The following is a 26,730-nucleotide window of genomic DNA, read 5'->3' on the forward strand; positions in this document are numbered from 1 at the left end:
AAAGTAATCAGCTGGCCCAGCCACGCCAGCCCAGTGGCTACCGGGGGAAGGGAGGAGGGCTGGAGGGGTGTCGTGCAGCCAGCCCCTCCTTGGATTACAAGGCAAAAATATAGGCCACGCAAACACCCTGGGGAACGTGCCGCGTGGTGGCTTCTCCTTTGAAGGCAGGGTGACACTGCTCTTGCTGAAACTGGGGTTTGATAGCGGCCAGATAAGCAGGGTAAATACGCTGCGGTGGCAGGAGAGGGCAACGATCAACCAGCCCGGTGCCGTCGGCTGAGCCCCCAACACCCGGCCCCGCGCAGAGCTACCCCGAAAAGAGCCGTCCTCCTCCATCACCAGAGAGGAGGCTCCCGGCCAGGAAGGTGAGGTGGGAACAGCCCTTCCACGCTCAACTCTGACACCCTGGAAAAACGACGTGAGCGCTTACGAGTGAAAATGCGTGTTCTCGCTTGTTCGGGGAGAGAGATAACACAGTCTGCATCGCCCTGCGCCTCCCCTGGCACCGCTCCAGCCCAGTGCCCGGCTCCAGAACCACCGGCCCACCTACAAGCCATCTCTTAGAAACGCCATCACGTCCCCTTGGCATCGCTGAAGGGACGTGCAGTGGGTTGGGGTATGGGTGGGGGGGTGCGAGGACGCCCCGTCCCTGGCCCATCTCACAGCTCGGTTGTGCAACAGCTCGAGGCTGCAGATAGACATTTTTTAATTCATTTCCTTAAGAAAACATGACTTCACAACAGCTGCCAGTCATTCTCCTTAATAACTTGGGATGCCAGCAGATGATTTCAACCAAAATTTGTCAGAGCCTTCAAGTCTCTACAAGCTGGCAGGGGTGGCTGGGCACGGGATCCACCCAGATGAGGGAGCAGCAAAGCCACTGCAGCTTCCACCCGGCAGCAGCTGGGCGCACGGGCAGCTCTCCCCAGCTACGGCCGATGCCACGGCTCGCTCCTCCAGAGCAGGAGCTGCTGGAAGAGCAGGAGCTGGGAAGAGCAGGCGCCCGGCGAGCCGGCGTCGGCTTTTGCAGAAGCGCGTGGGGCTTTTGGGGGGAGCTGGGCTGCGGTCCTAGGCAGAGCAGGGCGAGAGGCTCTGCACATGCTGATCTCTTCTTGTGATGACTCGGCGGGGAAGGGAACACCTGAGCTTCCCACCTGAGGCTGGACACAAGCAGCCAGAGGTGGGGGAAAGGGGCTGACCCAGGGGGTTCACGGAGCTTCCCACCACACCTCCTTCCTGCTAGCTGGAAGGTCGGCAGCAAACTGCCCCACGCACAGAGAAAAAAAAAGCGCCTTTTAAACGCTCTTCCACCTCCACACCAGCTCTAATACGAGCTGAAATCCCATTTGTAACCCAAAAGCCTGAACCACAACCTCCAGCAGCCGGGGCCAGGAGATAAGACAGGAGGGTTCAGTGATGGAGCGCAAGCCGCACATTTCTCACCGTCGACCTTCACCCCTCCAAGGCTCAGGACCGCGGCGAAGGGGACCGAGTTTGTGCCATCCTCCGGCAGCTCAGCTCCGTCCCAGCCCCGCCGCCACGGCCACGGGAGCAAACTGCCCTCCCGGTACGTACGTATCAATGAAGCATTTGTCTCGTGCTTGGCACCAGGCGTCAGAGCACAAGGGTCCGTGTGCTGGATCGCCTGAACACAGCTATAAATGGAAAGAGGAGCCGCACAGACAGACTGTTCTCTCATTCTGCATGATCTCAAATAGCAGAGCTAACACCCGCGCTGCCCGAGAGGCTACCGAGGAGGAGGGCAGCCGAGTAGAAACACTGGTGTACTACAAGAGAGGCTAATTAGAGAGATCGAGATACAATTTGAATGCCACGCTGGGTCCAGCTACCCGCCCGCATACGGACGGTGCCACCCTCGGCGTTGAGCCGACAGATTCAGGACAGCTGAAAGCAGCAAAGTTGGAGCCAGATGCTTCTTGCATTCTGGAGATTCAAGACAAATTCCTCCCGTTTCAGCGCTTTTTGGAGCCCGGCCAGGTGTCCTTCCAGGAGAAAAGCTGCCCTGGGCAGGTCTGCAGCTGGAAACCCCGGGAAATGAGCTAGCTGATACAGCGCTGGGTGGGTTTGGAGGCACCTCAAGGCATCCACTGCCCACCAGCCCTCCGCGGAGGGGCTGCAGGGCACATCCTGCGCTGCCGTGCTCCCACGCAGAGCGCAGCGTGGGCTTCTCCGCTCCCAGCTTCAGTCACCTGAGCTGGGCACTGCCAGCACAACCCAGACCAGTCTGCTGTGGGCAGAACACGGCTGGTATAACACAGGGATTGGCTAGGGCAGAGCTACGGCCCCCCAGCACGCATCTTCCCTCTGAGCAAAGCTCTAGAGCCGAGGCTGGGCACCCAGCACACACCAACACACCCATCACTAGAGTCCCCATCTCTTCTGCCAGATACTCAGGCACATCCCGACTTGTCCATCACCCTCTGCTCAAAGGGAAAAATAATGACAGGCTACAGGCTGTGAGAAAAATATACGGTGGGGTTTTTTTTTTATTTGACAATTAACAAAAGAGGGATCCAAATCTCAGTGGTAAACATTGATAGCTCCTTTCTGATCACAACTAGTGCTTTCCACCAACATCCTTTTGTATAGTCTGATCCGCTCCAACAATGACAAGCCGACCCAGTCAGGGCTTTTGCTGCTCTGCTCAGGGACACAAATCCCGAGGCAGCTTATTCACCAGAGCATCAACAGCCCTCGGCAGGACCGACCACTGGCACCGAGAAGACAGCTGACAAACTAAGCAGATATTTTCGAGCCACTCCCATAGGCGAGACGCACTCGGGGAAGGCAGGAGCTCGGTGCTGGCTTGTGCCAGCAAGAGGCAAGCACCCCATGAGGCTTCCAACATGTTCAGAGAGAAATCAACTCTGCAAGAGCAGCGTCCTAGTCGAGCAGGCGGCAGGGACACAGTCTTACACGGTGCCAGCCCAGCAAGAACAACCCAGACCTGTTGTCAGAGGGAAGCCTGGCCCCAGACCGTAAAAATTCAGAGATGCAGAGTCAGCAATTTTGTCCCGAAGAGGGACTGGCACGTCATCAGCTCAATTGTTGCAGTGGAACTAGACCTGCCTGTAGCTTGACATGGGAAGTGAAACTTCATCCTAGGCTGGAAGGCAGCCAGAGTCAGAGCAGCCTGCACCCAGCTACAGCCAGCTCCCTGCCACTGCACAGGAACCCAGCCTGAACATCAGCAGACCCACACTTTTTTGGGAGACAAACCCCAAGAGCTTCTCACCCTCCCCTTTCCAAGAGGAACCACTCCGCAGGTGGGTCAGCTACACAAAATAAGCAGGTCTTAATTACACAGGCAACCTTTTGCTGTCCACAACAGTCAGCAGACAAGAATGAAGTTATGGAAAGTCAGCAGCAGTGAGTGTCCCCATGACAAGGGACCTCAGATCACCAACACCAAGCAGGCTGCTGCACTGAGCACCCTCCCCATCACCCTCCCCCCCCCCCCCCCAGCAACTGGAGGAGCCACAGGGAAAAGGGAAGATGCACAACACTGAAGAACAGTGTTATAAATAGAAACCTCCCTCAGCTGTGGCAGTGTCCTGCCAACAGCCACACGCTTCCCAGGCTCTGTGGCTGCTTTGCTTTGAGGGACTGAGCAGCCCAACATACAAGTAGCCCTTGGCCAGGTCCAGAACCAGCAGCCCAGCTCACTCCTCTCGAGGTGACCAGTTGGTTCAGAGCCTGGTGGGAGCAGGGTCAGCCATCTCAACACCACCCTACCCCCCAGATGGATAAGCAAATAAGAAATCCAACAGATTTGAATACACTGTATTTATTTGTAACAGATTCTAAAGAATCTAGTGAGTCTATGTCAAGCCCATCGCATGACAAGTGATACAGGTGTAGGAAAAAAAGACATTTAAAACAAAATCAAGTGCCATTCAAGCTACTGGAATCTTCCACTTGCCCCCTCACAGGAGGCAGCACAGTATCACTGCAAGGTCTAGAAAAATTCAGATTCAACCCATTCACAAGAGTCCCACCACACACACTCCGTAAATCAAAAGTGCAATCTCAACATCAGTTGCCCTGTTGAGCTGTCGGCTGTAGGGAACCTTTTTGACATCTTAAACGGGAAGGAGGGGAATCTCAGTTTAGTGCGTCTACGTGTCTGTGGGTGGAGGGTAAGCAGGCTGTAAAAAGGCATGCTACACATCACCTATGTTCATCTGACATTTAAAATGCAAGAAAAAAAAAATGTATCTTCCCTTGAAGCCACGAAGGTGGCGTCCTTAGGATCTCAAAAGCAGCCCCGAAACCAGTTTTACCTTGCACTGGAAAATCTCAAGCTCCCACCACAGGGTTCAGGCTCTGGGCACCTGGGAGTCACCAGGCTGTGGCAGGGTCTACACGCAAGCCTTGTCCGTGAAGGCAAAGCTGCTCTACATGAAGGCAGTTAGACCTGTAGTAACTACATCATTAGTGACACTTCTTCGGCTCTGACTGGGTAGGAAGCAAAGCTGGACCAATTTCAAACTGGTTAGTTCATGTTAAATGCCAGAGCCCCCAGACTGCTCCCCCCCCAGCCCTTACGCCCACTCCGCATCACCCCTACCCCAAAAAAGGTAGCAATCTGGCTATGCACATTCCAAGGATCTAGTTTTTATTAGTGTTCAGTCTGCCCAGCTATTACAGTTTTGTCACAAAAACAAAACAAAAAAAACAAGTTAGTAAAGATACTCAAGTACGTCAGCCTCGGAGGAAGCACCATGAAGCCACGGCGTTCCCAGAGCAGCATCTCGAGGGAGCGCCCGCCCGCCCCTCCGTCCATGCATAGTTACATCTGAGATGTTTCACGAGAACGGGCACGGCAAGCCGGGCACCTCAGTGAAAAGACTTTGTGCTCTAGACACCCACCAACTCCACAGCCACGTTTGACCGAGAGCGCCAAACCCTCCAGGCACCAGAGGGTTTGTTTACAGCAGACATGCTTTTTCCTGAGGCCAACCGACTTGCACGCGACTCCCCCCGCCGCCCCAAGCTCCATCTCTAGCTAGAGAATGAATTTCAAACGCTATCGGTGGCTCACATGTGGAATCGTGTAGCTGGAAATAGGCTGCTTTTGAAGACAGGACCTGCCCCAAGGGCAGAGGGAAGATCTCCAGCCAGAGAGGCTGGAGTCTGGAAGAGGTCTGTGGATCTCCTAGAAGGACAGGGGCTCCAGCCCCCATTCACAGCAACAGCTGGAGATAACCGACTTGGGGACTAGTTGGGTTTGTGCTTCAAAGGACAAGCCTCATCTTCCCAGATAACCTAGCTGGCCTCTGGCTTTGTGCATTAAAACCACACTGCATGCCAAAAAGAAAAATTAGAAGTAGCATTTCAAATTCCCCTAGAAAATACACAATTAGGTACGGCAGCCTGGGGCAGGCTCCTGGACAGACCTTCTGCCTCATCATTTACGTACACGATTACGTTTTGGCACTGCAGACTCGGGAGCTCGAGTCGATCCATAGGTAGGTCCCTGCTGCCTTTTCTCCTCGAAGCTCTGCACAGCATTTTCCATCATGCACTCCTCCCCCCCCCCCAGTTTCCCCAGTTTCAGGCATTTACACTGAGTCATTCAAAGCCCACCCAGTTGTGCAGCCCCACTTTGACAGCTATTTGCTACAGCTGGTCCTTCGGAGGCAGCAAGCCATGCCAAAAAACCTCAGCAACAGGTAACCTGCCATCCCATCCTTGCTCCAGCCAGGTTACTAGAAATGATCTTACGACCCGACCCTCCCCAACAGAAACATTTCTCCTCTTCGGACATCCCCACTCAAGCTCTTGGGATGTCAGCCCCTGCGAAAAAAATAAGGTTTACAGTACAGTTGTGTTTGTATTGTTACAGGCACTTAAACAGGATTCTTTGGTCCTTCAAAGGAATTAGCCACTCTGGCTTCTGTCTTCAGAAACCACAAGTCTGCACACCCCTAACACCTCCCGCACTAAAAAACACACCCCCAGTTCAGAACCGTCTCAGGGCAGTGCAGCTCTACCTTAGCGTAATTCTACAATCTCCCCTCACACGCCCCCCACCCTCCCCCCTTGCCTCCAGAATTCAGTAAGTGATCGAGTCTTCCCAGAAACGTCCAAGCCATCTCGTTTCCACACCACCGCACTTCCCATCACAGTGTACAGCAGAAAGGCCTCGTTCCAACCACCCCAGGAACGAGACACTCGAGCGAGAGTCCGGGAAGTTTCCTTTCGTTGCAGTTCTAGGAAGGTCTCTTTTTTCATTTTGCCCCCCCACCCTCCCCACTCCCCAAGGCAAGGAAATACCTTGGAGGACAGACCCTGAAGTTCATCCCGGCTCAGTTACAGGGAAGCCACGTTGGGTAGGACTGATTGCAAGGCAGGAAGGGTTGCACGTGGGTGACATAGTAGTTGAAGTTTATCTCACTGACGTAAGGAGCTGGCTGGTAGTAGCAGGTAACGTTTGTGACCGTGGGGATGATGTTCTGCTCAGCCAGGACTCTCACCGCCAGCATGGCAATGAGGTTCAGGGTCTGCCTCCTTTCGTGTCCCATAAGGCAGACTGTGCTCTCATTGACCACCCTGTGGAGGGTCATCAAATAGTCATATCTTTTGCTCTCCATCCCAACAAAGTGGCTCTGAAGGTAGCACTCCAGCTTCCTCTGCTGCTCGCCGATGTCAGAGAAGTCTATGAAAAACCTGGAGCACATGTATCTCTGTAGCGCCTTCATATCCACTTCCGATTTGGGCTTAAACCCCCTCACCAAGAGGTTGCAGTATTTCAGAAGCCCCCCACCTCTGATCTCCTCTGGGTTCCTCGTGGCGATGACCCTGTTCCGGAGATGGTCCATGGCCTCCTCGAAGTCCCCATACATGCTCTCCCCAGTGACCGTGGGGTGGAAGTTCTCAGCCATGGGGGTCTCTGAACACTCCCCAAACAGCAGAAGCGAATCCAGGATGATCTGGAAGGAGTCCACGCTGAACTCGAACTGCCGCCTGAGGGAGTCCACGAATTTGAGCTCCACGTTCTTCCCGCTGTTGTTGGAGAGCGAGATGAGGCTCCAGCGGTCGGTCTCATTGCAGACCTTCACAAGCTTCTGCACGTATGCCTCCTTCAGAGTCATGGGGGTGATCTTGTCTTTGTTGACACCTTCTGGGAGGAAGTCGAGCAGGCAGTCCATCACCACATCTTTAACAAGCTGGAAGACATCTTCGGTCTTCAGATCTACACCGAAGATGAGATCTAGGTCTTTGTACCCCAAGCCACTGTCTTGGTGTAGAACATGACTAGCTGCTGAGCCATTCAACCTTACGTTATGGACCACAATTCCTTTCTTCTCCAGGCGACTACGGACAACCTGAGATATAAAGAGAGTCAGTGAGAAATAAGAAAGCGTTCTTGGAGCAGCCTGGCTACAGCAGCAGGATTCACTCCCTGCGCTTATATGGGCCACTCCAGTGCACGACAGTGAAATAAAAGGCTAATCCATTAGAAATAGGTCACTTTGGAGAGCATCCAGAGCCTTGCCAGCAGCAGGGGGTGGCTCTCCTTTGCTTCTTCCCCTGCATTAGAGGGCTCTTCGGGCACACAAACAGCTGTTCCTGCTTCCAGCACAGCTGTCTGCTCTTCCATTCCTTCACCCCCAAAAACCAAGAGGTTCTCCAAACCCATTCTTCGGGGTGGCCTCTGCCCCCTCCACCCCCCACAGCTGCAGCCAGCCTTTCCAGTCATCGAGCCAAGACCAAAAAGGACTCCAAATACAAGGAGGCAGCACAGTCTGCAGCCGTCCCCGCTGATTTAATCAGGGTGGCTCGCTCCTTTTAGCCATCCCCTTTGCCTGTCAAGATTCATTAAAGGCAAATCAAGATGCCAGAACTGCTCAAAAGCCCCAGCCAGGCGTATGCAAGTTCATGTCCTAACTAGTAAGTGTATCCTAACAATTTCCAGTGTGTCAGAGCTTCGTGCTGAACTTGGCATGCTATCAAGCACAAGAGGCAGCTTTCATCTGACGGGTGTTACTCCAGCGATTTTAATGCTGCCTGCTCAGTCCTGGCACACCCACCGGTACCTCCAAAGCTTTGTTCATTTAGAGCAAAGCTGAATCACTTGTGCTATTACTTAACATGCAGGAGGCTGAAATAACCCCAAGATCATAAAATAAACCATTTGGACACCAGCTTATAATTTGAGTTTAACTGAGCTCAAAGATCCCAGGAAGATTAAGTTCCTATCTTCCACCAGAAGCTCTTCCCATCGCTCACCCTGCTTTCATGTTTCTCTCCAGCAATGACCCGCCATCCCGGGAGTCCCAGCTAGCCAGCCTGCTCGCCCGGTGCTTGCAGCAAGGCTAGAGCTTGAAAGAGCCAAAGCCTGGGATACAAATGGACAAGTTCTATCACGAGAAGCCAGTCAGACCACGCTACTCAGCCCTGGGAGGTTGTCCTAATTTGAGAGTAAACTCAAAACCTTGTCAGAGGGGCTGAAGCCGCTGCTTGGTTGGCATAGCCCCGAGCAGACAGCTGCGGGGGACTCCTCAGCAGCCGTGGAACTGCTCCTCCACGGGTTTTGTTTAGAAGAAACAATACACAAAGGTGACAGACTGCAGCACGCAACCCTCTGCAGGCCACAGAGCGCTTGGTGACCAAGCTGAGACACCACGCCAGCGAGCTCCTGCTGCCCCGAGGTGCCCTTGCAAACAGGAGATAGCTTGGTACAAACAAACAAATGTTTTCTAACTCGTTAAATCTCACAATGCAGCTTCTCTGCTGGTGTTTCCCCTATCACCGCCCGACATGAGCCACTGCTGCTCAGGCTAGAAACACACCCGGGCTCCTTGCCAAGCGAATGGTGACAGTCGCATGTCAGGCAACAGCTAACCAGTGAGTTAGTCCCCATCGGAAGGCCCAAGTCCCCACCAGCACATTCAACCCTGCCACGAAGGCAGCTCTTCTCAGAGGGAGGCCACCTGAAAACTGAATTTACTCCTAAAAAATGCACTGTGTAGTTGCCCTGTATAGAACAACTATCAGGCAGGGGATCCAAGGGGGTGTGCAGTTGCTGCCAACAGATCAGTTACTGGGGTCAGCGCTGCTCACGGAGTTGCGAGTTGCATGCTATTTGGCTTAGAGAGACAAACTATAGGGCACAAAAGCATTAGATCCAGAGCTGGGACCAGCGCTTGGAGGAGATCTCCTTCCAGATTCACTCCCTAGCCCCACGGAACTGCTGCTTCAGCCCTTTCTGGGCACTGCTCAGGACCTGCAGTGCTTCAGACCCAAACACTCCAGGCTTACCAAGCCCCCCAGGTTCCCAGGTCCACCCACACAAGATGGATTCAGAAAAGGGGGAAAAAAATCCCAACTGCTCAAGCCAGCCTCGTCCCACCTCACCCACAAGAGCTCCAACCTGCAGAACACCGGGGACAGCGGGCTCCAGCCTCCACCCGCAGCGTACCTCCCCAGCTGCAGGCAGTGGGTTCAGGCACGCGTTTGTCCCCCAGGGTTGGATATTTCGAGGGTTAGGCAGCTGCTGACCTGCTTCCCCAAACAGCACCTCGCCTGCCGCGTGGTTCTGATAATTGGCTCGGCCGGCCAGGCAGGAGCAAACCCTGACCAGCCACTTCCCAGCTCCCACAACAGCAGCAGCAGGCAGTAAATAAACTGCCTTTTAGGTTACTTGTTGTGGATTAGTCAGCCCTAAACACAGGGTCTGCCAGCGCGGTTGGTCAGAATTACAGCCCTCAGTTACTTCGTGTTCAAAGTTGCTCGTGGCAACATCCCTCCCGGCAGCCCCAACACCAAACCGCCTGAGTTTTGTGGCACTACACAGTAATAACCGGCAGAACATCTGACACCGCGCCGGGCTTTGACCAGCGCCGAGCTCCACTGGCCTTGCCCAAGCCAGCGTCCGACAGGAGCTCTCCTCTGCCACTTGGTTAAAGCTCTCGCAGCCAAGATTTTGCACTCCTGCCTCCAGCAGATGCGGCAGGAACTCGAGGAATTCGACATCAGCTGAGGCTCTCACACAGCAGAGCCTTTCAAATGTCACCTTTCCATCTGCCAGGCTTGAGCCGAAATATTTCTCAAGCAGCTGAGGCTTCAAAATCCTGCTGATGAGTTTATTGTGAAAGCCCGTTTGGGTTTAGCTTGGTGAATAGGCTTTTTAATTAGAAGCTAACATGCCCGATTTTACATTTGATGAGTCATTACTGAGGAATGAAGTTGCCTCCCAAACATGAATATGCAGCAGCTTATTTGAACTACATTGTTAGTTTAATATTAAACGCAGTTATTAGTTTATAGTTAAACTAACAGACACTCTTTAACGAGACCAAGTCTTCGGCAGACTCTGGGGGATAAAGTCAGCGTGACGAGAACCAAAGGACGCAGACATCTGATCTAGCGTTTAAATTAATAACCGCACGAGCCCGACATGGCCCCCAGCACGGAGCCATTTCGTGGGATCCGCTCCTGGGGCACCCAGCCAGCCCCGGAGGAGGAGGAAGGCAGGATGGGATGAAGCAGAGCCGGGCTCAGGCGTGAATTTAAAGAGAAGAACAGCTGAAGAAAGGAAACCCACGAGGGTTTTCTCCAGACTTACACATTCCTGCTACAACCGCGGGCAGGGGAAGGGGGGAGCAGCAGAGGGGCCCACCGCGACCCCCAGACTGGGGAAGCGGGGCCAGCCGAGCGCTCAGCACCCTCGGGACCGGCTCCCACCTCCCCCCCCTGCGGGGGGGCTGCTCTGCCCCGAGCCCGACGGGGCTGGCTCCGTTCCCACCGCCTCAGCGGGCTGATCTTCTCCGTGACCCCCGGGGGAGTGGGGCAGAGTCCAACGGGGCGGCGGAGCGAGACACGTACACGCCCCCCCCGACCCCAAACCACACCCCGCCACCCCAAACCACCCTTAACCACCCTTACCCACCCCCGGGGGCCCCCCCCGGCCCCCCCCCGGGATCTCACCTGGACGATGGTGCGGGGCCGCACCGAGAGCGTGGGGAAGTTCCCGCGGCCGTGGATGGGCACGGCCTCGCCCAGGATCAGGTCCAGCCGCCGCAGCTGCTCCCAGCTCAGGACGCTGAAGCGGCCGCCGCGCTGCTCCGCGCCGCCCGGAGCGGGCCCCGCCGCCGGCACCAGCATCGCCCCCCTCCCCAACCCCCCTCCCCCCACTCCCTTCCTCCCCAGGCGGAGACGCCACCGGAAGAGGAGCTGGAGCCACCCGGAAGCGGCGCGGAAGCCAGCCGGAAGTGCCGGGTCGGGAGGGGGAAGCAGAGGGAAAATGGGGGGTTTTGTTCAAAAAGAAAAAAAAATAAAGAGGAGGGGGGGAAGCCAAACGCAGAAGGTGCTGCCGAGCGGGGGGGGAGGGGGCGGTGGGGCCCGGAGGGGACGCTGAGACGAATCGGCCCGCGCCGCTCCCCACCCGCCACCGGCTACGCCGAGCACTGCGCCCGCCCGCGCCCCGCCGCCGCTTTATATAGCCCCCCCGGCCGCGCCCCCATTGGCCCGGCCCCGCCGCCAATCGCTGACCGGCCTCGCCGACTCTCCCGCGGTCTCATAGGCCGAGGGTAAAGGTTGGGGCTGGGCTTGTCGCCAATCAGGGGAGAGAGTGGGGAAAGAGGCGGGGCGAAGGGAGGAGTGGGGCGGGACGGGCGCGACGCGCTGCGTGCGGGAATCCCGGCGGTGATTGGGCGGGGCGGGGCGCGGGTTAAAGGGACGCCCCATTGACGCCCCGTTGACGCCCCATTGATGCGTCGCTGATGCCCCATTGACGCCCCGTGTCGTGGTGCCCCATTGATGCCCAGCAGGCTGGTACCCCGGTGATACTCAATGATCTGATGCCCCACTGATCCCCATGGCCTGCTACCCCACTGAAACACCACGGCCTGGCACCCGCAGCCCCACGCCCCCCGGCCTGACACCCCAGGGCCCTCTCTCCCAGGCCAACAGCATCCCCAGGGACCCAGCGCACCCGCTGGCTGCAGGGAGCTCTGGCACCTGGGAGACACGGGGTGACACCCCGGGGTGACGGACCCCACCAGCCCGGGAGGCTGACGCCAGAGTTCAGCCCCAGCCCTTACAACCCAGCGCGTGGCCCTGCTGCCGGCCGAGCCACCGCCTCCTCCCCAGGCCAGCAGTATCCCCAGCCGCCAGCCGCCCATTTCCTTTCATCCCAACAATTCCCAGCACTTTAAAGAGCTCATTTCTCCACGGCGTTTAACCCTGCAGACATTTCCAGGAGGCGTCTCCCAGCCGAGCTAGTGCCCGATGCCCCGCGGTCCCAACTCCAGGCTCTGCATCTGCAGCCGCCGCTCCCATTTCTCCCATTCCTGCTTGGAGCTGGGATCCATCCCTACAAGCCACGAGCCCTGTCAGAGAGCGAGCCAGCAGGTTTATTTTTTATACCCTTGTAAGGGTCTTTTGCAAGAGCAACCCTGAAAAGGCCCAAACCCCCAGCCTTGGGCATTTTGTCTCAGGGAAGCCACTGCAGAGCTCTTCCAAGCTGCAAAGTCCACCTCCAAAGCAGGTTGTCCCCTCTGTATCCCAGGGATCCGCTGCTGGAAGCTGGAGCTGGCTGCAGAAAGAGCAACTGAGTGATGGGGGATTTGGGTTTGGGGGGAAATGGGGTGTTTAGGAGCACGCACAGCTGGGTTGGAGGGGAGAGGAGTTAATGGGGTGTCCCCAAGCCCTGGTCTCCTCTGAAATCCTCCCCAGCTTGTGATGCACCAACAGCCTGAGGGCTCCCCATGGGGGGCAGGAGTCCCCTCTGCCGGGGTCCCCACGTGGGGATGCTCCTCATGCCACAGTGTTTTGTTCTCTGGCTCCTGCCAGCATCATTGCGTGGCTCCATCAGACATCTCTGTCGGGATTAAATGCTGCTCCTGGTTGTGCCTTGCAATTGCTCCAAACCAGGGTGCGGGAGGAGGGGAGCCCTGCCAGAAAGTGATTTTCCAAGGAACTTGATAAAATATCAGGCAGCCTCCTCCCATTGCAAAACCCCTTTGATCCTGTCAGTGAAAGAGCCTGATCAGGAAGAGTTTCCCAAGAGGCTGAGAGAGGCCAAATATCTTTAGGGATTAGCTTCTGCCCTGCTCACCCATCCTGGGGGCCCAGCGGGGGGGACTCGGGTGCGGGAGGAAAGCCTGGCTGGGTGCTGAGCACCCCACGGGCAGGGCGCTTTGGGAGACCCCACCAGCCGCGACAGCCCTGGGCGTTGGGGCAGGATGCGGCTGCGGAGCCGATGGGATGAGCAAGGTGCTGCAGATCCTTGGGGGATGAGCCGGTGGCCCGGTGATGAGCCGGGAGATGCACGCCTGCGCTGCCCAGGCCGAGAGGGCCAGGCGTGCTGATGGCTCTGGAGAAAACATCGGCTCGTTAAAAAGAGCTGACGCGCTCCGGCTGGACAGGCTGAGCTGCTCGTTAACATCCATCACCAAACGATTATCCCAAAGAGCCGCCGGCAGCAAACCCAGGGCTGGGAATGGCACCAAGACTGTTTCCTTCTAGCTCAGCAAGTGCCAGCCTGGACTTTATTCGTTTGTTTTGCTGGCAATTATGGAATAATCACTGTCTTGGGGTGAAACACGGGCGGATCCTGCCTCCCGGGTGATGGCATGAGGGTTGTGAAGCCCCTTTGGGATTATGAGGGTGGGCCAGGGGCTGGGCAGGGGGCCAGGGGCTCAGGGATGCCGTGACCCCGCTCGCCCCATGGATCCGGGGTCGGCAGCATCATGGTTCTGCGCAGGGACACCGGCTTCACCCTGACGGGAAATCACCCCAGGAGGAGCTGGGACGTGTCCCTGCGTGTGCGCGGGGAGGAACAGGGCATCCCACGGCCAGGGGGGATGGAGAGGGGCAGGGGCTGCCAGGAGGGTGCCGGGGGGGGGGGCAGAGGTGGAACCCCCATCCGAGCAGAGCCCCCCGGGGCGTTGGGGACCTCATCCAGCCCTGAGCACCCATCGTGGACTTCTCAGTGGGGGCGTTGGGGGGAAAGGGCTGGAGGAGCTGGGCAAGCGGGGTGAGAGGTGAAAGCCCAACCTGGAGGTGAAAAAAGACCTCAGGGACTCCCTGACCCGCGTGGGACCGGCTCCGTCCCACCCGCCATTAAGCAGGGTGTGCGCCAACTCCCTGAGCAAGCAGGTGGGACCAAGCCCTTCTCCTGGAGCCACCAACGTCACCCAGCATCGCCCCGGGGAGCAGCAACGCTCCCCATCAGGGTGGGGGCACTACTCCCGCCCCGCTCCCATGGCAGCCGCCCCTGGCATTGCCACCATGCACATGCCAGCCGTGTCCCAGGCTGTCCCTGTGCCCGTGGCAGCTGTCCCCGTGCACGCAGCGACTGTTCCGTGCATGCCCCGGCCACCTCCACGCAGATGCCAGCCGTCCCCGTGCAGTTGCCTGCTGTCCCCATGCAAGAGTGCCACCGTCTCCATCCATACACCCTGCTGTCCCCGCACACATGTCACCGTCCCCATGCACATGCCTCTCCGTGCCCGCTGTGGGTGTAGGACGTGGAGCCCTTCTCCTCGGCCGTGTCCCAAACTTCCCTCGGCAAACTCCGCTCCCAGACATCTCCCGGTCAGCCCGTCCCAGAGGTGCCACCGCTGCTCGCTGCCCCCGGACCCTCACTGCCAAGGACACCCCTGTCCCCGCGGCTGTGCCACCGGCTGCCTCTGCTCCCTGAGCAGCCGCGGCAAGGCCAAATTTGGTGTTGCAGGCAGCAGGGCTGTGGGGTGAGCACGCACGTTCGCTGCCTGGCACGAGGGGTGTCGTGGCTCTGCTCTCCGCTCAGGGTCCTCATGTGACCGGCCAGGACCCCCAGACCCCTCCATGTTCCCAGCTGCCTCCTGGAATTAGTGAGAAGTGATGACGCCGGGACGCCCTCGCCCCGGAGAGGGCCACCTTGGAGGCCCTGAGATGAAAGGGAGCGCAGGGTGTTATTACCACGGGTGAAACAGAGCTGGGGAATGGCACCCGTCACCTCCCCTGGCTGCTGCAAAATGCTGCCTGGGGAGCACGGGGGCGGACGTGGCTCTGCTGGGGCACGGGGGGGGGACACGGCACTGACGTGCCCCCAGAGTGGGGCAGGGACCAAGCTGTTCCCTTGCAGCTGCTCGGGGTGTCACCAGCCAGGGAGATCCCCGTCCCCCAGTCCCCGCACGGCTACAAACAGTGACATGAGTGACATGCGTGTTCCGGGCTTGGTGGCTTCCTGGTGACACCCCATGCTGTTTTGCTTGGGATGACTTGTGCTTTTAAAGCCGTGGCAAGGGGTGACCCTTCTGAATGCCACCAGTTTGAGCCTGGTAGAGAACGCAGCCGGTCCCTGCGCTTTGGGTTTTTGGGCCGTGGGAGATGCCCGGGTATGGCTGCGGGTGGTGGCAGCTCCGGCACCCCCCGTCCCATCACCCGCCAGCTCCTCGGCATCGCCGTGCCGGCCGCCCTGCTATCGCCGCTCTTGGGAAAGCCGGGGAGCCGGCCGGGAGCCCCGCTTCGGGCAGCTGCTGAGCCTGGAGCCGGTGACGCCAGGGGTGGCTTCATGGCCCTTCCCGAGGGGTCTCTGCCCTCGGTGCTCAGCAGCGGTGGGGGGCTGCGACGCTGTTCGCTCTCCCCTGCCCCTCGCTTTGTGCCTTGCTTCATGCCGGACCATGCAGAGGGAAACTGAGGCACGGGAGAGCCCAGCCGTCGCGGCTGGGGCAGATTCCTGCAGCTACAGAGGCAGCAGCTCTGTAATCCCCGCGGATGGGGTCACGGGAAGGGGAACGAACGCCGCGGCAGGCGCTTGTGCAAGGACAAGGTCGTCCTGCTCAGGGTCCCTCCGTTCTCCCTGTCTCCCTGCCACCACCATGGCCCCGCCACACTCTGGGAGGGAGCTGGGGGGGTTACGGCGCACAGGGGGGCTGCAAACGGGGAAAATGCTTTGCTGCCAGGACCGTGGGGCCGGGGGCTGGCACCGGGGCCCGTCCACCTCCCGGCCTCGGCGCTGCATGTGCTTTGGCAGTTGCTCAGCGGTGACAGCCCATCCCTGGAGGGATCATTAGTCCTCCCTCATTAAAAAAAGTTACTCACCCTTTTAGACAGAACCAAGAATATCCTGGAAATGCCTCGGTTTGGTGAGTTCCCGCGTTAAAGGCATGACCGAAATCAAGCGGGCGGCCGCACGTGACGCTCCCTGGCACGTGGGGTGGGTGAGATGCTCGGGCAGCCCGCGGCTGCTGCTCGCTCCTGCTTTCCCCTCCGTGCCCGGGATGGGCGGCCATCACCCGGCTTCTGGGCTGCGGCCGGAGCCTCTCGGTGCTCCCACCCTTTGGGCTGGGATGGAAAAGCTGCTGCTCTCCTCCAGCGAGGCCGATCCAAGGCCCAGCTTTGCCTGTTCCTGCTTTTGGGGTCCCCCCGGCAGCCCCACTGCGCCGGCGACGAGGCACCCTGAGCCCCACCGCAGGGTGCAAGGATGGCACCCACCGAACCAACACCGCCATGGGCCCCACGGCATCGCCTGCCCCACATCCCCCGCCTGCCTCCTCTTGCCCAGGGACCCCTCGGCAAAGGGGGGGGGGGCCCAGGGGTGCAGTAGCTGCACCAGATCCCAGCCCGGGGCCACGGGGGACCCCAGGCTTCAGGTATTTTAAGCACATGAGCAACGCCAGCCATTCCGCGCTTGCTGGATGGCGAGGGCGTGAGTCACGGCCTCGCTGAATCAGAACTTTAATTTGCAGCGATGAAACACGCTCCCATTGCAACTGCCCCAAAGCGAGGAGCTCCGGCCGCCCTGGGGCACCCCCAAATGGGCCCCCTCCCCTGGGGAAGGAGCCATCACCCCCAAACGCCGCCACAGTGCAGGGACGTGGGAAGGGCAGGTGCTGCCCGCAGCGGGACGCCAACCCTTGCCTCCCCGGGGGCAAGGCGCTGGGCTCGGGGTGGGCAGAGCTGCCCGGGACGCCGGCCGGCACCTCGGGGCTGCCTCCAGGCCTGTCCAGTGCCGCGACGGGCGACCCACGCCCCGGCACCTGCCTTTCGCCTTCTTCCCTCTGCCGAGTGAGAAAAGCAGCCCTTCCCCTCCCAACGCGCCCTCACGCCGGCGCGGCCCCGGGGAGGGGTGCGGGAGCATGGGGTCTGCGGAACCTCTTTGCCAAAGGTGGGAATGGCTTTAGGAGTGACCCCCAGCCGGGGCTCCCCACCTCCCCGAGCCACGGTGGGAAGGCGAGGGACAAACTCTCCATCCTGACAGCGATGGGGACGAGGTGTCTTTTGCGTCTGAAGATGAGGAAGAACTTCTTCCCTCTGAGGGTGACGGAGCCCTGGCCCAGGCTGCCCAGAGGGGCTGTGGAGTCTCCTTCTCTGGAGATATTCCAGCCCCGCCTGGACGCGGTGCTGTGCAGCCTGCTCTGGGTGACCCTGCTTGGGCAGGGGGTTGGACTGGGTGACCCACAGAGGGCCCTTCCAACCCCGACCACTCTGTGATCCTGTGATTCTGTCTCACAGCCGCCTCGTTCGTCTGGGACAGCCAGGACCCTGTGGCAGGGGTAGGAGCCCAAACAGCCGGAAAAACCCCACTAAAAATTAACATTAATTTATTAGAATATTCATGATAAAAACCAAGATTCTCTTTACATGTGTTTTTTTTCCTTTTTATACAAGAGAATTCTCATTGCTTTTTTCCTCCTGGAGACAGAGCAGGGCAGGCAGGCAGGCGCGGGCAGCGACGCAGGCTCTCGCCCCGGCGTGACGAAGCTGCGCGGGCGCCGGTCCCCGGGGTCCCGGTCGGGATGCGGGGCGGGTGGGCGTGCGGGCCGGGTGCCCGCCAAGGCAGCGGGGCAGAGACGACGCGGGGCAAGGCACGGTGCGGGGAGGGGGAAGCAGCCTGGGCTCCCCAGGGAGGGGGTGATGAGCACCCCACAGCACGGGAGAGGCATCACCCACCGCGAAGGGCGGCACCGGGTGACATGTTGGGGACAAGGTGACACGCACGAGAATGATGCAGGACACCCCTGAGCCCGGGGAAGGGTGTAAGTCACCCAAACCCCAAGGCTTGGGGAAAGACGGGTCATTCCAAGCTCAGGACCCCCGACCCCCCCAGCTGTCCTCCTCCTGTCAACCTCCCGGCCCCAGCGTGTCCCCACAACAGGTGAGCCAGCCCCTGGCTCTCCCCCAGCTCCTCTCGATTGCAGGGAGAGAAAAATAATCTCCCCCATGTAGCAAACGCGACCCCCTGCACACCCCGTCCCCGTGCCCGGGGAGCCCGGACCCCGTCTTTGGTTAAGGAGCAGCCGGTGCCGCGCTGCCGGGCAGGCACGGGGCGAGGGGCCGAGGCTGGCAGAGGGTCCCCGCGGGGACGGGTGACAGGCAGCAGTTCCAGGAGGGACGGAGAGGCCCAGGCTTGCAGGGCCACTCGAAGCGAGGGGGGACCCGGCCTCCCCCCTGCATGGCTATAGGGTATTTATTTATCAAGACCTGGCGTGAAATGCAGGGCGGGAGGGGAAGCGGCCGAGGCAGGGAGCAGCAGCACGAGCCCGAGGTCCCTGGGAGGGTGCTGGGCAAGGTGGTGGCTGTGCCAGCCCCGGCGCAGAGCCTGGCTCCCATCTCCCCATCTCTCCGCTCCGGAGCAAGGCGAGGGGGTGGGTAAAACACAGGCTGGGGAGAGCCGAAGCCGTGCCGCAGGGCAGCCTCCGTGGACACCCCCAGGTCCCCGGCCAGAGCCCACCCTGCGCCGGCCACGGCCGCCCTGAGGAGCCGCTCACAGGTCCTGAGTGGGTGGGCAGCCTCCGGGAAAGCCCCGCCGGGGCTGTGAGGCACCCGCAGACCCCAGAGCCAGGCAGCAAATCGTCCGACAGCCCCAGGCCCCGGCGGCCGAGGAGCCCCCTGCACCCCGGGAGCTCCTTCCCCGCTCCTTGGGGCCAGCCCAGGGCTTGCTGGGCTGAGCTGTCCTGGCAATCCCAGTCCATCCAGGACGGGCTCCCCTTTCTGAACCCGGTGTGTAGTGACAGAGGAAACCAAAAAGGAGAGCAATGAAAGAACGAATGAAGAGAGAGAAACCGCGCGGAGGCGGGTGAGGCTTCGTGCGCCAGCCGCTACTGTCCCTTGGGGATGAAGGGCTCGCCCTCCTCCGGCTCCGGCCGAGGCCCCGGGTCGCTCAGGCATCGCAGCATCCGCTGGTTGCTGGGGCTGTCACCGGTCCCCGGGGTGAAGACATCGTCAGTACCTGGGGAGGAAGGCTCCTTCACCCGCATCACCAGCCCCTCCTCATCCTCCTCGGGCGAGGGCGGGAGGCCGCTGCAGCCCTTGGGCTCCTCGTTCATCAGGTCCACGGACTCCGGGGACTGCGGGGAGGCTGGGTCGATGGTGATGATGGGCAGGTTCTCCGAGTCCGCCTTGGGTTCATAGGCCAGCGGGTCTGGGGAGGCAGAGAGGGGTCAGGCAGGGCCCGTCTCGCGCTGTCGTGAACAAACTGGGTGGGGATAACCTGGGGAAGGGAAGGGGGGTCTCAGGGACCCCCAGCTAACGCATGCCAGATGTTTGGGGCTGGGGTGCCCGCGCTCACTCTTTCTCCAGTTTCCAAGTCTGCTGTTTAATTCCTTTTTTCTGATCTCCACATCCCATCTGGGCCGCCCCAGGCAGCCCAGCCCTGCTTCCAGGACCGCGGTGCCTGCAAGGGCCGAAGCTGCCCTCTGCTGATTAACCTCCGGCTCCGTGTGCGCCAGCGCCCCGTCACACCCCGTCACACCCCGTCACACCCTGTCACACCCCGCCACACCGTCCCCAGAGCAGGGCAGGACACACAGGACAGCAGGAACCAAAGATGGCAGAGCAAACGCGTGCTGGAGAAGCCAGGAGGCCGGGGGCAGGTCCTGTGGCTGAGCACTCCCGGTGCAGAGGGCAGGGAGAGGCATGGCCAGAACCGGGGCTGCGTGGACGGAGCGAGCTGAGCTCCGGATGGATCTGGACTGGCCAGGCTGACTTCCCAGCGGGAACCGTGCCGGGAAGCGAGCCGGCTGCTTCTGCTCAGGCACAGCCCACCACGTGCCCGGGGAGCATGTAGCAGAGCGCTGGCTCAAGAACCGCAAACCCCTGGGGCTCTGCCACATCGCACGCAGGGGAGCGGGACGGGGACGACCGGGGCTGGAGAGCCGCAGAGGAGCTGAGGGGGTGCAGGGGAATGCAACCTCCGAGTGCCTCAGCACCCAAGTGCCGGCAATGCCCAGCGAGGTGCCGGCAGCGGTGGTCCCCCCGCGGCTCCGTCCCACCTACCTGAGCCTATGCGAGCCCGGGACATGGTGGGCGAATCGAGCTTGTGAGCCGGCACCGTCAGGTAGTTGTTCATCTGGAATCGGAGCACAGGCACCATCTCCATCGGAGTGGCCGGGATAGACGGGGAAGGGGAGGCAGGGACTTGACCCCCGCCCACGGGGGTGGGCGAGAAGCAGCAGTGGGACGCAGAGGACACACGCACGCATCCTCCAAGCCGTGCTGCAAGGACTCGCTCAGAGCCTGGGGCAATCAGAGGACCCCCAAGGCTTGGGGTCACCCACTGCCATGTGAACCTCAGCCCCTTCCCCATGCAGGACACCGATGTCCTTCCCAGGCTGGAAAGCTCCTCCTGGCCCCCCGTCCCCCCCAGCCTGCGGCAGCCCCCCTGCTCTGCCGTCCCCTTGACACCTTCTGTTCCAGCTGCCGGGCCTTCTGCCTCCGCAGGAGCATCTGGTTCCAGGCTTCCTCGTAGGGGTCGGCCACAAGCGTGTGCCGGTTGTAGGATCGCAACTGGGAAAAGGCCCCAAGAAAAGGAGATGGGTTAAAGAAACCACAAAGAAAGGCAAAGGAAGGGCACGGCACCGTCTCCCTCGGAGATGGATGAAACGGCCACCAGTGGGCAGAGCATGTCCAGCCAAGCTGGTGGCTCGTCCCTTGTGTGCTACTATGGGACGCCTGATCTTGACCCATCTTGGCCCTGCAAGGGTTTAAATGCTGGGCTCAGCCACCGACTAAGCCAGCCTCCCCCCTCAGCACCATCTCAGGAGGAAAAGCCTCCTGGGGAGGGAGAGCCAGACCAGGAATACGAGGGGCAGCAGGGCAGGGACACCGGGGGTAAAGCACCCAGCTGGCCCTGAGGGCTTCTGGTTGGGAGTGGTCCTGGTCACCCCAAGGGAAGCAAAGGGGGTACGCGCGGTGCCGGGGGACACCTTACCCTCTGCCTGGTTTTCTGCAGGTTGTTGCGAAGGATTTTCCGGATCTCCTCCTCCTTGTCCTTGGACAGGGCTGGAAGGATGCGCTCCACGGGGAGGGTCTTGGGATTGATGTTCCTGCGTGGACAGACCAGATGTGGAGTGACGCTGCGATGGTCATGGCAGGACTGAACGGCCACTTGCCCTGTGGCCACTAGCAGGGAGCGCTCAGCCTATGCCAGGAGCCCATCGGAGGCACGGGGCGGCCAGGGCTGGGGAACTCACTGGATGGAGACGGTGGAGACAGCGGAGGGGATCTTGCCTATGCCCCCACTCTCCACCAGCTCGATTGCCTGCTTCATCTCCATCTTGTGATAGAAAGCGATGAGCTGGGGCTCCTTGGACCGCTCCCCCGCAATCAGGCACTTCTTCACGTACTTCTTGTTGAAGCGGTTCAGCCTTCCCGAGGACGTGGGGAAAGGAGGAGCAGTGACACATCAGACATGCCCCTGCCCCAGCACCCACTCCCCGCTCCCCAGCCCTGGCCCAGGCCAGCAGAAGATGGTTCAGTTCCCACCAGAGCAGGTCAGGCCAGGCTTCCCCGACTCCCTGCCGAGCCAGGCAGCCTCTGAAACACCCAGTAGCTGCTTGCCCGCGGAATGGAGGGTCCTGAGCTCCTGCAGGGACCGACCACCGGCAGCTCCCACGCTGCTGCGGGCAGATCGTAGGTGGCGTGGCCAAGCCGCATCTGCACCCAACCCAGGGCTGTAACTCATCGAGGGGAGTGTGTGTGTGGATGCTACAGCCTGGGGAAAAATCCAGCACAGGGCTGGAAAACCTGCCAGGAGGCGATTCAAACCCTTCCCCATCGTCCCAACGAGTCACCTGAGTCACCAAACCTCCGCACTCACTTGTCCTTCCAGTGGTGATGCCCGTAGTGACCACAGATATCCTCAATCCCCGTCAGAAGGTGATCCAAGAACTGGAAGAGAAGGTCCAAGGCGTTGGCAGCTCGCAGGGCTGCTGCCCACCCTCTCCCCACCCCGACACCCACGCTGACACAGGGGTGAGGGCACTCAGGGGGTGCAAAATCAGGGCTGTGGGTCCAGGATGGGCCTCAGGAGGGCAGCACGGTCCTACGCGACCGGGCCGCTGCTCTACCAGGCACAGGGGAGGTCTGGAGTGGAGCGGGCACTGGACGACACAGACGGGGGAGAGCCCTCGCTCCGTCCCCCCTTACCTTGGGCACCGATTTAGGGGCAGCTCCCACTCTGTAAACCCGCCTGGTTACAGCGGTGGAGGTGGCAGAAGCAGAGAGAGACGAGGGCTAAGGTGGCGAAGAGAAGCGCGCGGGCAGAGCCGGCCGGGCGCAGCGGGTTACCTGCGTGTGGATCTCTTCGTTGATGGAGCGCTTTGTCTCTTGCTTCTTCTTCACGGCCAGCAGGTCCACCAAGGGCCGGATGGTCATGCCCTAGGGAACAGGGAGGGTGAGTTAGACCTGGTGGGAGTAGGATGGGTTCAACACAGCTGAACCACAGGGCTCCGCACTGCCGGTGTCGCTTGGCAGCCTCAAGAGCTTCTGGAGAAGGGGGACAGTGATGGGGTCAGGAATGGAGGCTGGGGACATGCTCCTCACTCTCCACACTCACACATGGCTCACCGAACAATCTCCTTTCCCGTGACCACCTGTGTGCCACCAACCTGCACGAAAACTGTGAAGAAGATGACCGTGATGATGGCTGTGAGGAACATGTCCCTCATGCCAAAATGCTTATAGTCCAGGAGGTAACAGAGGGAGAAGGCGATGGCTCCCCGCAGGCCCCCGTAGGCGATGATGAACTGGTCCTTCGGCGTCAGCTTCACAATTCGGAACTTGTTGATGAACCAGGTGAGGACCAGGACGCCTGGGAGTGGGGCAGGGCCTCGTGTGAGCAGATGGTGAAGGATGCCCTCCAACCCCAAAGAGAACCCCCTGGGAGCCCAGCCTGCAGCCCAGCACAGTGTCACCTCCTTGGGGCCATGGGTGCAGGTGGGTGCTGTCCTGCTCGCTCATCCCAACACTCCTCACTAGCTTCAATCCCACGTCTAGCATAAACTTGGCCTCAACCCCATCTTCCCACAGAGCCAACCAACAGCAAGGCTGATGCCCACAATGGAGCAGTGCCACCCAGTCAACTCCAGTCTCCCCAGCACGACAAACTTGGGCCTCATGGCCCTGAGAGCTGCCCATCACCCAGGACCATCCCCACGACACTTCACCTAAAACTCTTGCGATGAGGCAGAAGAGCAGCGTGCTGATGACGAAGGTCCAGTTCCAGTAGTGGTGGCCAGCCACGGTGGAGACACCCAGGAAGATAAAGATGAGGGTCTCACTCACGCTGCTCCACATCTTAAGGAAATACTTGATGGTGGTGTGGGACTTGTGGGAGATGTTGGCTTCCACATAGGGCCGCATGACCACGCCAGAGGCAATGAGCCTAGGGGCAAGGTTGGGGCGCTCAGCAGCCATGGGGACATGGGGACAGCCCCAACCACTGGCCCTGCAGCAATGTTTTGTGCTCTTATACCAAACCCCAGAGCAGGACAGGGCTTCTCAGACAACAGCAATTACTCAAGACCTCCAGAGAAGACAACATGAGGTTTCTCCTTCCTCCTGGTAGGGCAGGAGTGAGCACTGGAGCCAGGCAGCACGAAACCATGTCATCTTGCCCAGAAAAACTGGCAATGGGCTGCCAGCTTCCCAGGACCTGTGGGACAACTTAAGCAAGTTGCTTCCCTCATCTGTCTCCCTGCATATCGCACCCCAAACACAAATCTGGCCCTCACTGGGCATGTACCGGCCATGCTGGGACAGCCAGACAGACGTGGGTACACCAGAGTAAATCCTCCAAATGGTCCTGGGGACAGGAGGACATCTTATCCCACCCGTGCCCAACTCACGCCATGATGCCAGAGAGGTGGAAGAGCTCGGCAGAGAGATACGCCATGTAGCTGTAGAGGAAGACGAAGAGGGGCTCGATTACTCGGATGTGGGAGGTGAAGCGGGACGTGAAGGCAGCAATCACCCCATAAATGACGCCCACGAAGACACCGCCCAGTGACACCACGAAGAAGCTGAGGAAGCCGAGGATGATATCGATAATGGTGATCTGCTCAAAGTTGGCAAACTCCTCAAAGAGGTGGTAGAGGACCTGGGAGGGAGAAGGGAGAGGGGGGTTCAAACTGCCCCGCTGGCAAGAGACAGCCTCACCTTGGAGGAGACCTGCTCGAGGACCTTCCTTGAGAGAGGAGCAGCAAAGGGGGCCAGGCAGGTACCCAGCACAGCACACATGAGATGAGGTGTGCCAGTGCTTGGTGACCATGAGCTGAGTCCTGTGCTTGCCCAAGCCTCAGGCCAAAGAAGCCAGTGATACGAGACACGGACCTGTAGGGACCAGCTCTCCATCCTCTGTGGCTTGCAGGTACATGGTGCCATCGGACATGTGTCTGGGACAGCTCTGCTCTCCAACACGAACCTGACCACTGTCCCAGGAGGGGCTTCGGTCAAGGTCTGAACCAGCTAGAGATTATTCCTGCTTCCCAACGAGTAGGTCAGGACAGATCCAGGCTGGAGGACACCCGACAGCCGCATGGAGAGAAAAGCCAACCTCTGCCCTGCTCAGCCCGGAGAACACCCCAAACCCTTCGTGCAGCTTTGTTGCTAAGAGGGCTCCCTCGCAGGAGGAGCCCACCCCGGGCTGCTTCGCCTTCTCCCACCCCCAGAGACATTTACTGCAGAGATTTTAAGGCAGAAGCTGACGCAGGCGTGTCAGGGTGGGAAACGGGCTTTAGGGCATCCTGCAGGGCTGGCAGCACTTGTGAGCAGTGAGAGGGCGAGGTGCCAGCTCCTGCCTGCCAGGGTCTGGGACGTGGGCAGGGACAGACGTGACAGCAGAAGGCAAACGCATTCCCCAGGGATGCGAGCGGGGACACAGACCCCGCAGGCAGCCCCCTTGGTCCAAAGCGGGGAGAAGTGCCTGAGAAAAGCCCTGTGGCACGACAGCGCATTCCTCATCAGCAGGAACCTCGTCAGCAGTGCGCTGAGCAGCCAGCTCCGAAGTGGACAGCTGGGATATGGGAGAAGAGCCAGGAAAAAGCATTGGGTTAGAAGTAAATGCAGAGGTCAGCTCTGCAGAGGAGGACACCGTGCTGACAGCCAAGCCAGCACCTGGACACAGACGTCCTTTGAGAACGGCATGGCCCCAGAGTGGGTGGCCTGGCCCCTGAACCTCCCAAAGGTCCCTGCAAAGCTGCTGCTCAAAGACTGGGGCTGAGGGGCGAGCTGGGGGGACGCCAGCATGGCCGCAGCCCTCACGGCTCTCCCCTTGCCCTGGCTGGCTGTGTCCTGTCCCCACAGCTCCTTGGTGCTCCAGCAAGGAAGACCACATGAGGAAGGAGACAGGAGGGAGCAGCAGCTACCTGGCAGTGCTGCCTGAGCCAGCGCCAGCCCCTCTGTGCTCCTGCTCGCTTTCCCTGGCAGGACAGGCACGAGCACGGCAGCAGGCAGCAATTCCACCCAGGAGAGCAGATTCCCAGGAGATCAAGGCACTGGGCACAGTCCTGCTCCACACCGAGAGGCGGCAGCTGGCTGAGCACGTGCTCTCGGTCTCCCCAAACCGCCAAGTAAAATGCTTCACCTTAACCCACCTCTGCGGTGTTTTAAGCTGCTATATTTAGCTTTGCACCTGCAAAAGGTTAGGAGCAAGCGGAGGTGCCGCAGCTCAGCTGGCAGGAGGCACCTGGCAGCTTGCAATGGCCCAGTCTACAGTTCTGCCCGCAGGGCTTGATTGATAGCTGCCAATCTCGGTGCCACCACCCAGAGATGCTCCACTAAAGCGAACCCCATCCATTCGGCCAATCCCCCTCATCCACTTACGACCGTGACGGCATCGTTCAGCAGGGACTCCCCGAAGACCAAGATGTGGAGCAGCTCATTGATGTGGATCTCCTCAAAAACAGCCAGCACGGCCACTGGGTCCACGGCTGAGATGATGCTGCCGAAGAGCAGGTTGGCCAGGAGGCTGATGTGGTTCAGGCCGGGGCCGCCGAGCTGGCACACGGCGTACATCAGGCCACCCAAGAAGAAGGCGTTCCAGAGCGTCCCCACCACAGCGAAGATGAGGATGGTGCCCAGGTTCTCGGTGAATTGGCGCAAAGGGAGGAAATAGCCGGCATCCAAGATGATGGGTGGGAGGAGGAAGAGGAAGAAGACATCCGAGTTGAGGATGGGGGGCTTTTCACCCACCCCTTTGATGAGCCCCCCAACCAGAAGGCCCACCACGATGAGCAGGCAGCTCTCGGGAACGATGTTGGAAACCGAAGGGATCACGTGGAAGCCTGGAAAGGAGGAGAAGAGAGCAAGACACACGTTGGCTACTCAACCGGAGGATGCTCTCTGCAGGAGGACACCCCTGCGGGAGCTGGGGACCAGCTCCCAGCCCTCCCTGCACTCTTCAGAATCATCTGCTCTTTGCATGCCTCAGTTTCCCCTCCTAACCCCATTCTTCACCATGCTCCCAAGCTATAATGCGGAAAGCACAGCTTC

The 26,730-nt window shown here is 59.8% G+C and overlaps 2 protein-coding genes across 2 annotated transcripts in view; both read right to left on the bottom strand.

Moving 5' to 3' along the window:
- Nucleotides 1-3,792: 3,792 nt before the first annotated feature.
- On the bottom strand, nucleotides 3,793-11,162 carry TENT5B (terminal nucleotidyltransferase 5B). The gene is made up of 2 exons (XM_075438034.1): nucleotides 10,957-11,162; nucleotides 3,793-7,352 (listed from the first exon to the last, which is right to left on the bottom strand). The coding sequence occupies exons 1-2, from the start codon at nucleotides 11,131-11,133 to the stop codon at nucleotides 6,333-6,335; spliced, it is 1,197 nt and encodes a 398-aa protein (XP_075294149.1). The 5' UTR covers nucleotides 11,134-11,162; the 3' UTR covers nucleotides 3,793-6,332.
- Nucleotides 11,163-17,544: 6,382 nt separating this feature from the next.
- Nucleotides 17,545-26,730, bottom strand: part of SLC9A1 (solute carrier family 9 member A1) — a 31,287-nt gene continuing 22,101 nt past the window's right edge. The window contains exons 2-12 of the mRNA XM_075438018.1: nucleotides 26,062-26,522; nucleotides 24,087-24,337; nucleotides 23,406-23,623; nucleotides 22,848-23,050; nucleotides 22,528-22,617; nucleotides 22,058-22,128; nucleotides 21,432-21,605; nucleotides 21,170-21,284; nucleotides 20,644-20,745; nucleotides 20,236-20,308; nucleotides 17,545-19,381 (exon numbers count right to left, since the gene is read on the bottom strand). Coding sequence (XP_075294133.1) covers nucleotides 19,059-19,381; nucleotides 20,236-20,308; nucleotides 20,644-20,745; nucleotides 21,170-21,284; nucleotides 21,432-21,605; nucleotides 22,058-22,128; nucleotides 22,528-22,617; nucleotides 22,848-23,050; nucleotides 23,406-23,623; nucleotides 24,087-24,337; nucleotides 26,062-26,522 — 2,081 coding nt within the window. The 3' untranslated portion in view covers nucleotides 17,545-19,058. The remainder of the gene's footprint in view (nucleotides 19,382-20,235; nucleotides 20,309-20,643; nucleotides 20,746-21,169; nucleotides 21,285-21,431; nucleotides 21,606-22,057; nucleotides 22,129-22,527; nucleotides 22,618-22,847; nucleotides 23,051-23,405; nucleotides 23,624-24,086; nucleotides 24,338-26,061; nucleotides 26,523-26,730) is intronic.

Source organism: Opisthocomus hoazin, chromosome 17 (assembly GCF_030867145.1).
Source record: "Opisthocomus hoazin isolate bOpiHoa1 chromosome 17, bOpiHoa1.hap1, whole genome shotgun sequence".
NCBI classification, from domain to species: Eukaryota; Metazoa; Chordata; class Aves; order Opisthocomiformes; family Opisthocomidae; genus Opisthocomus; species Opisthocomus hoazin.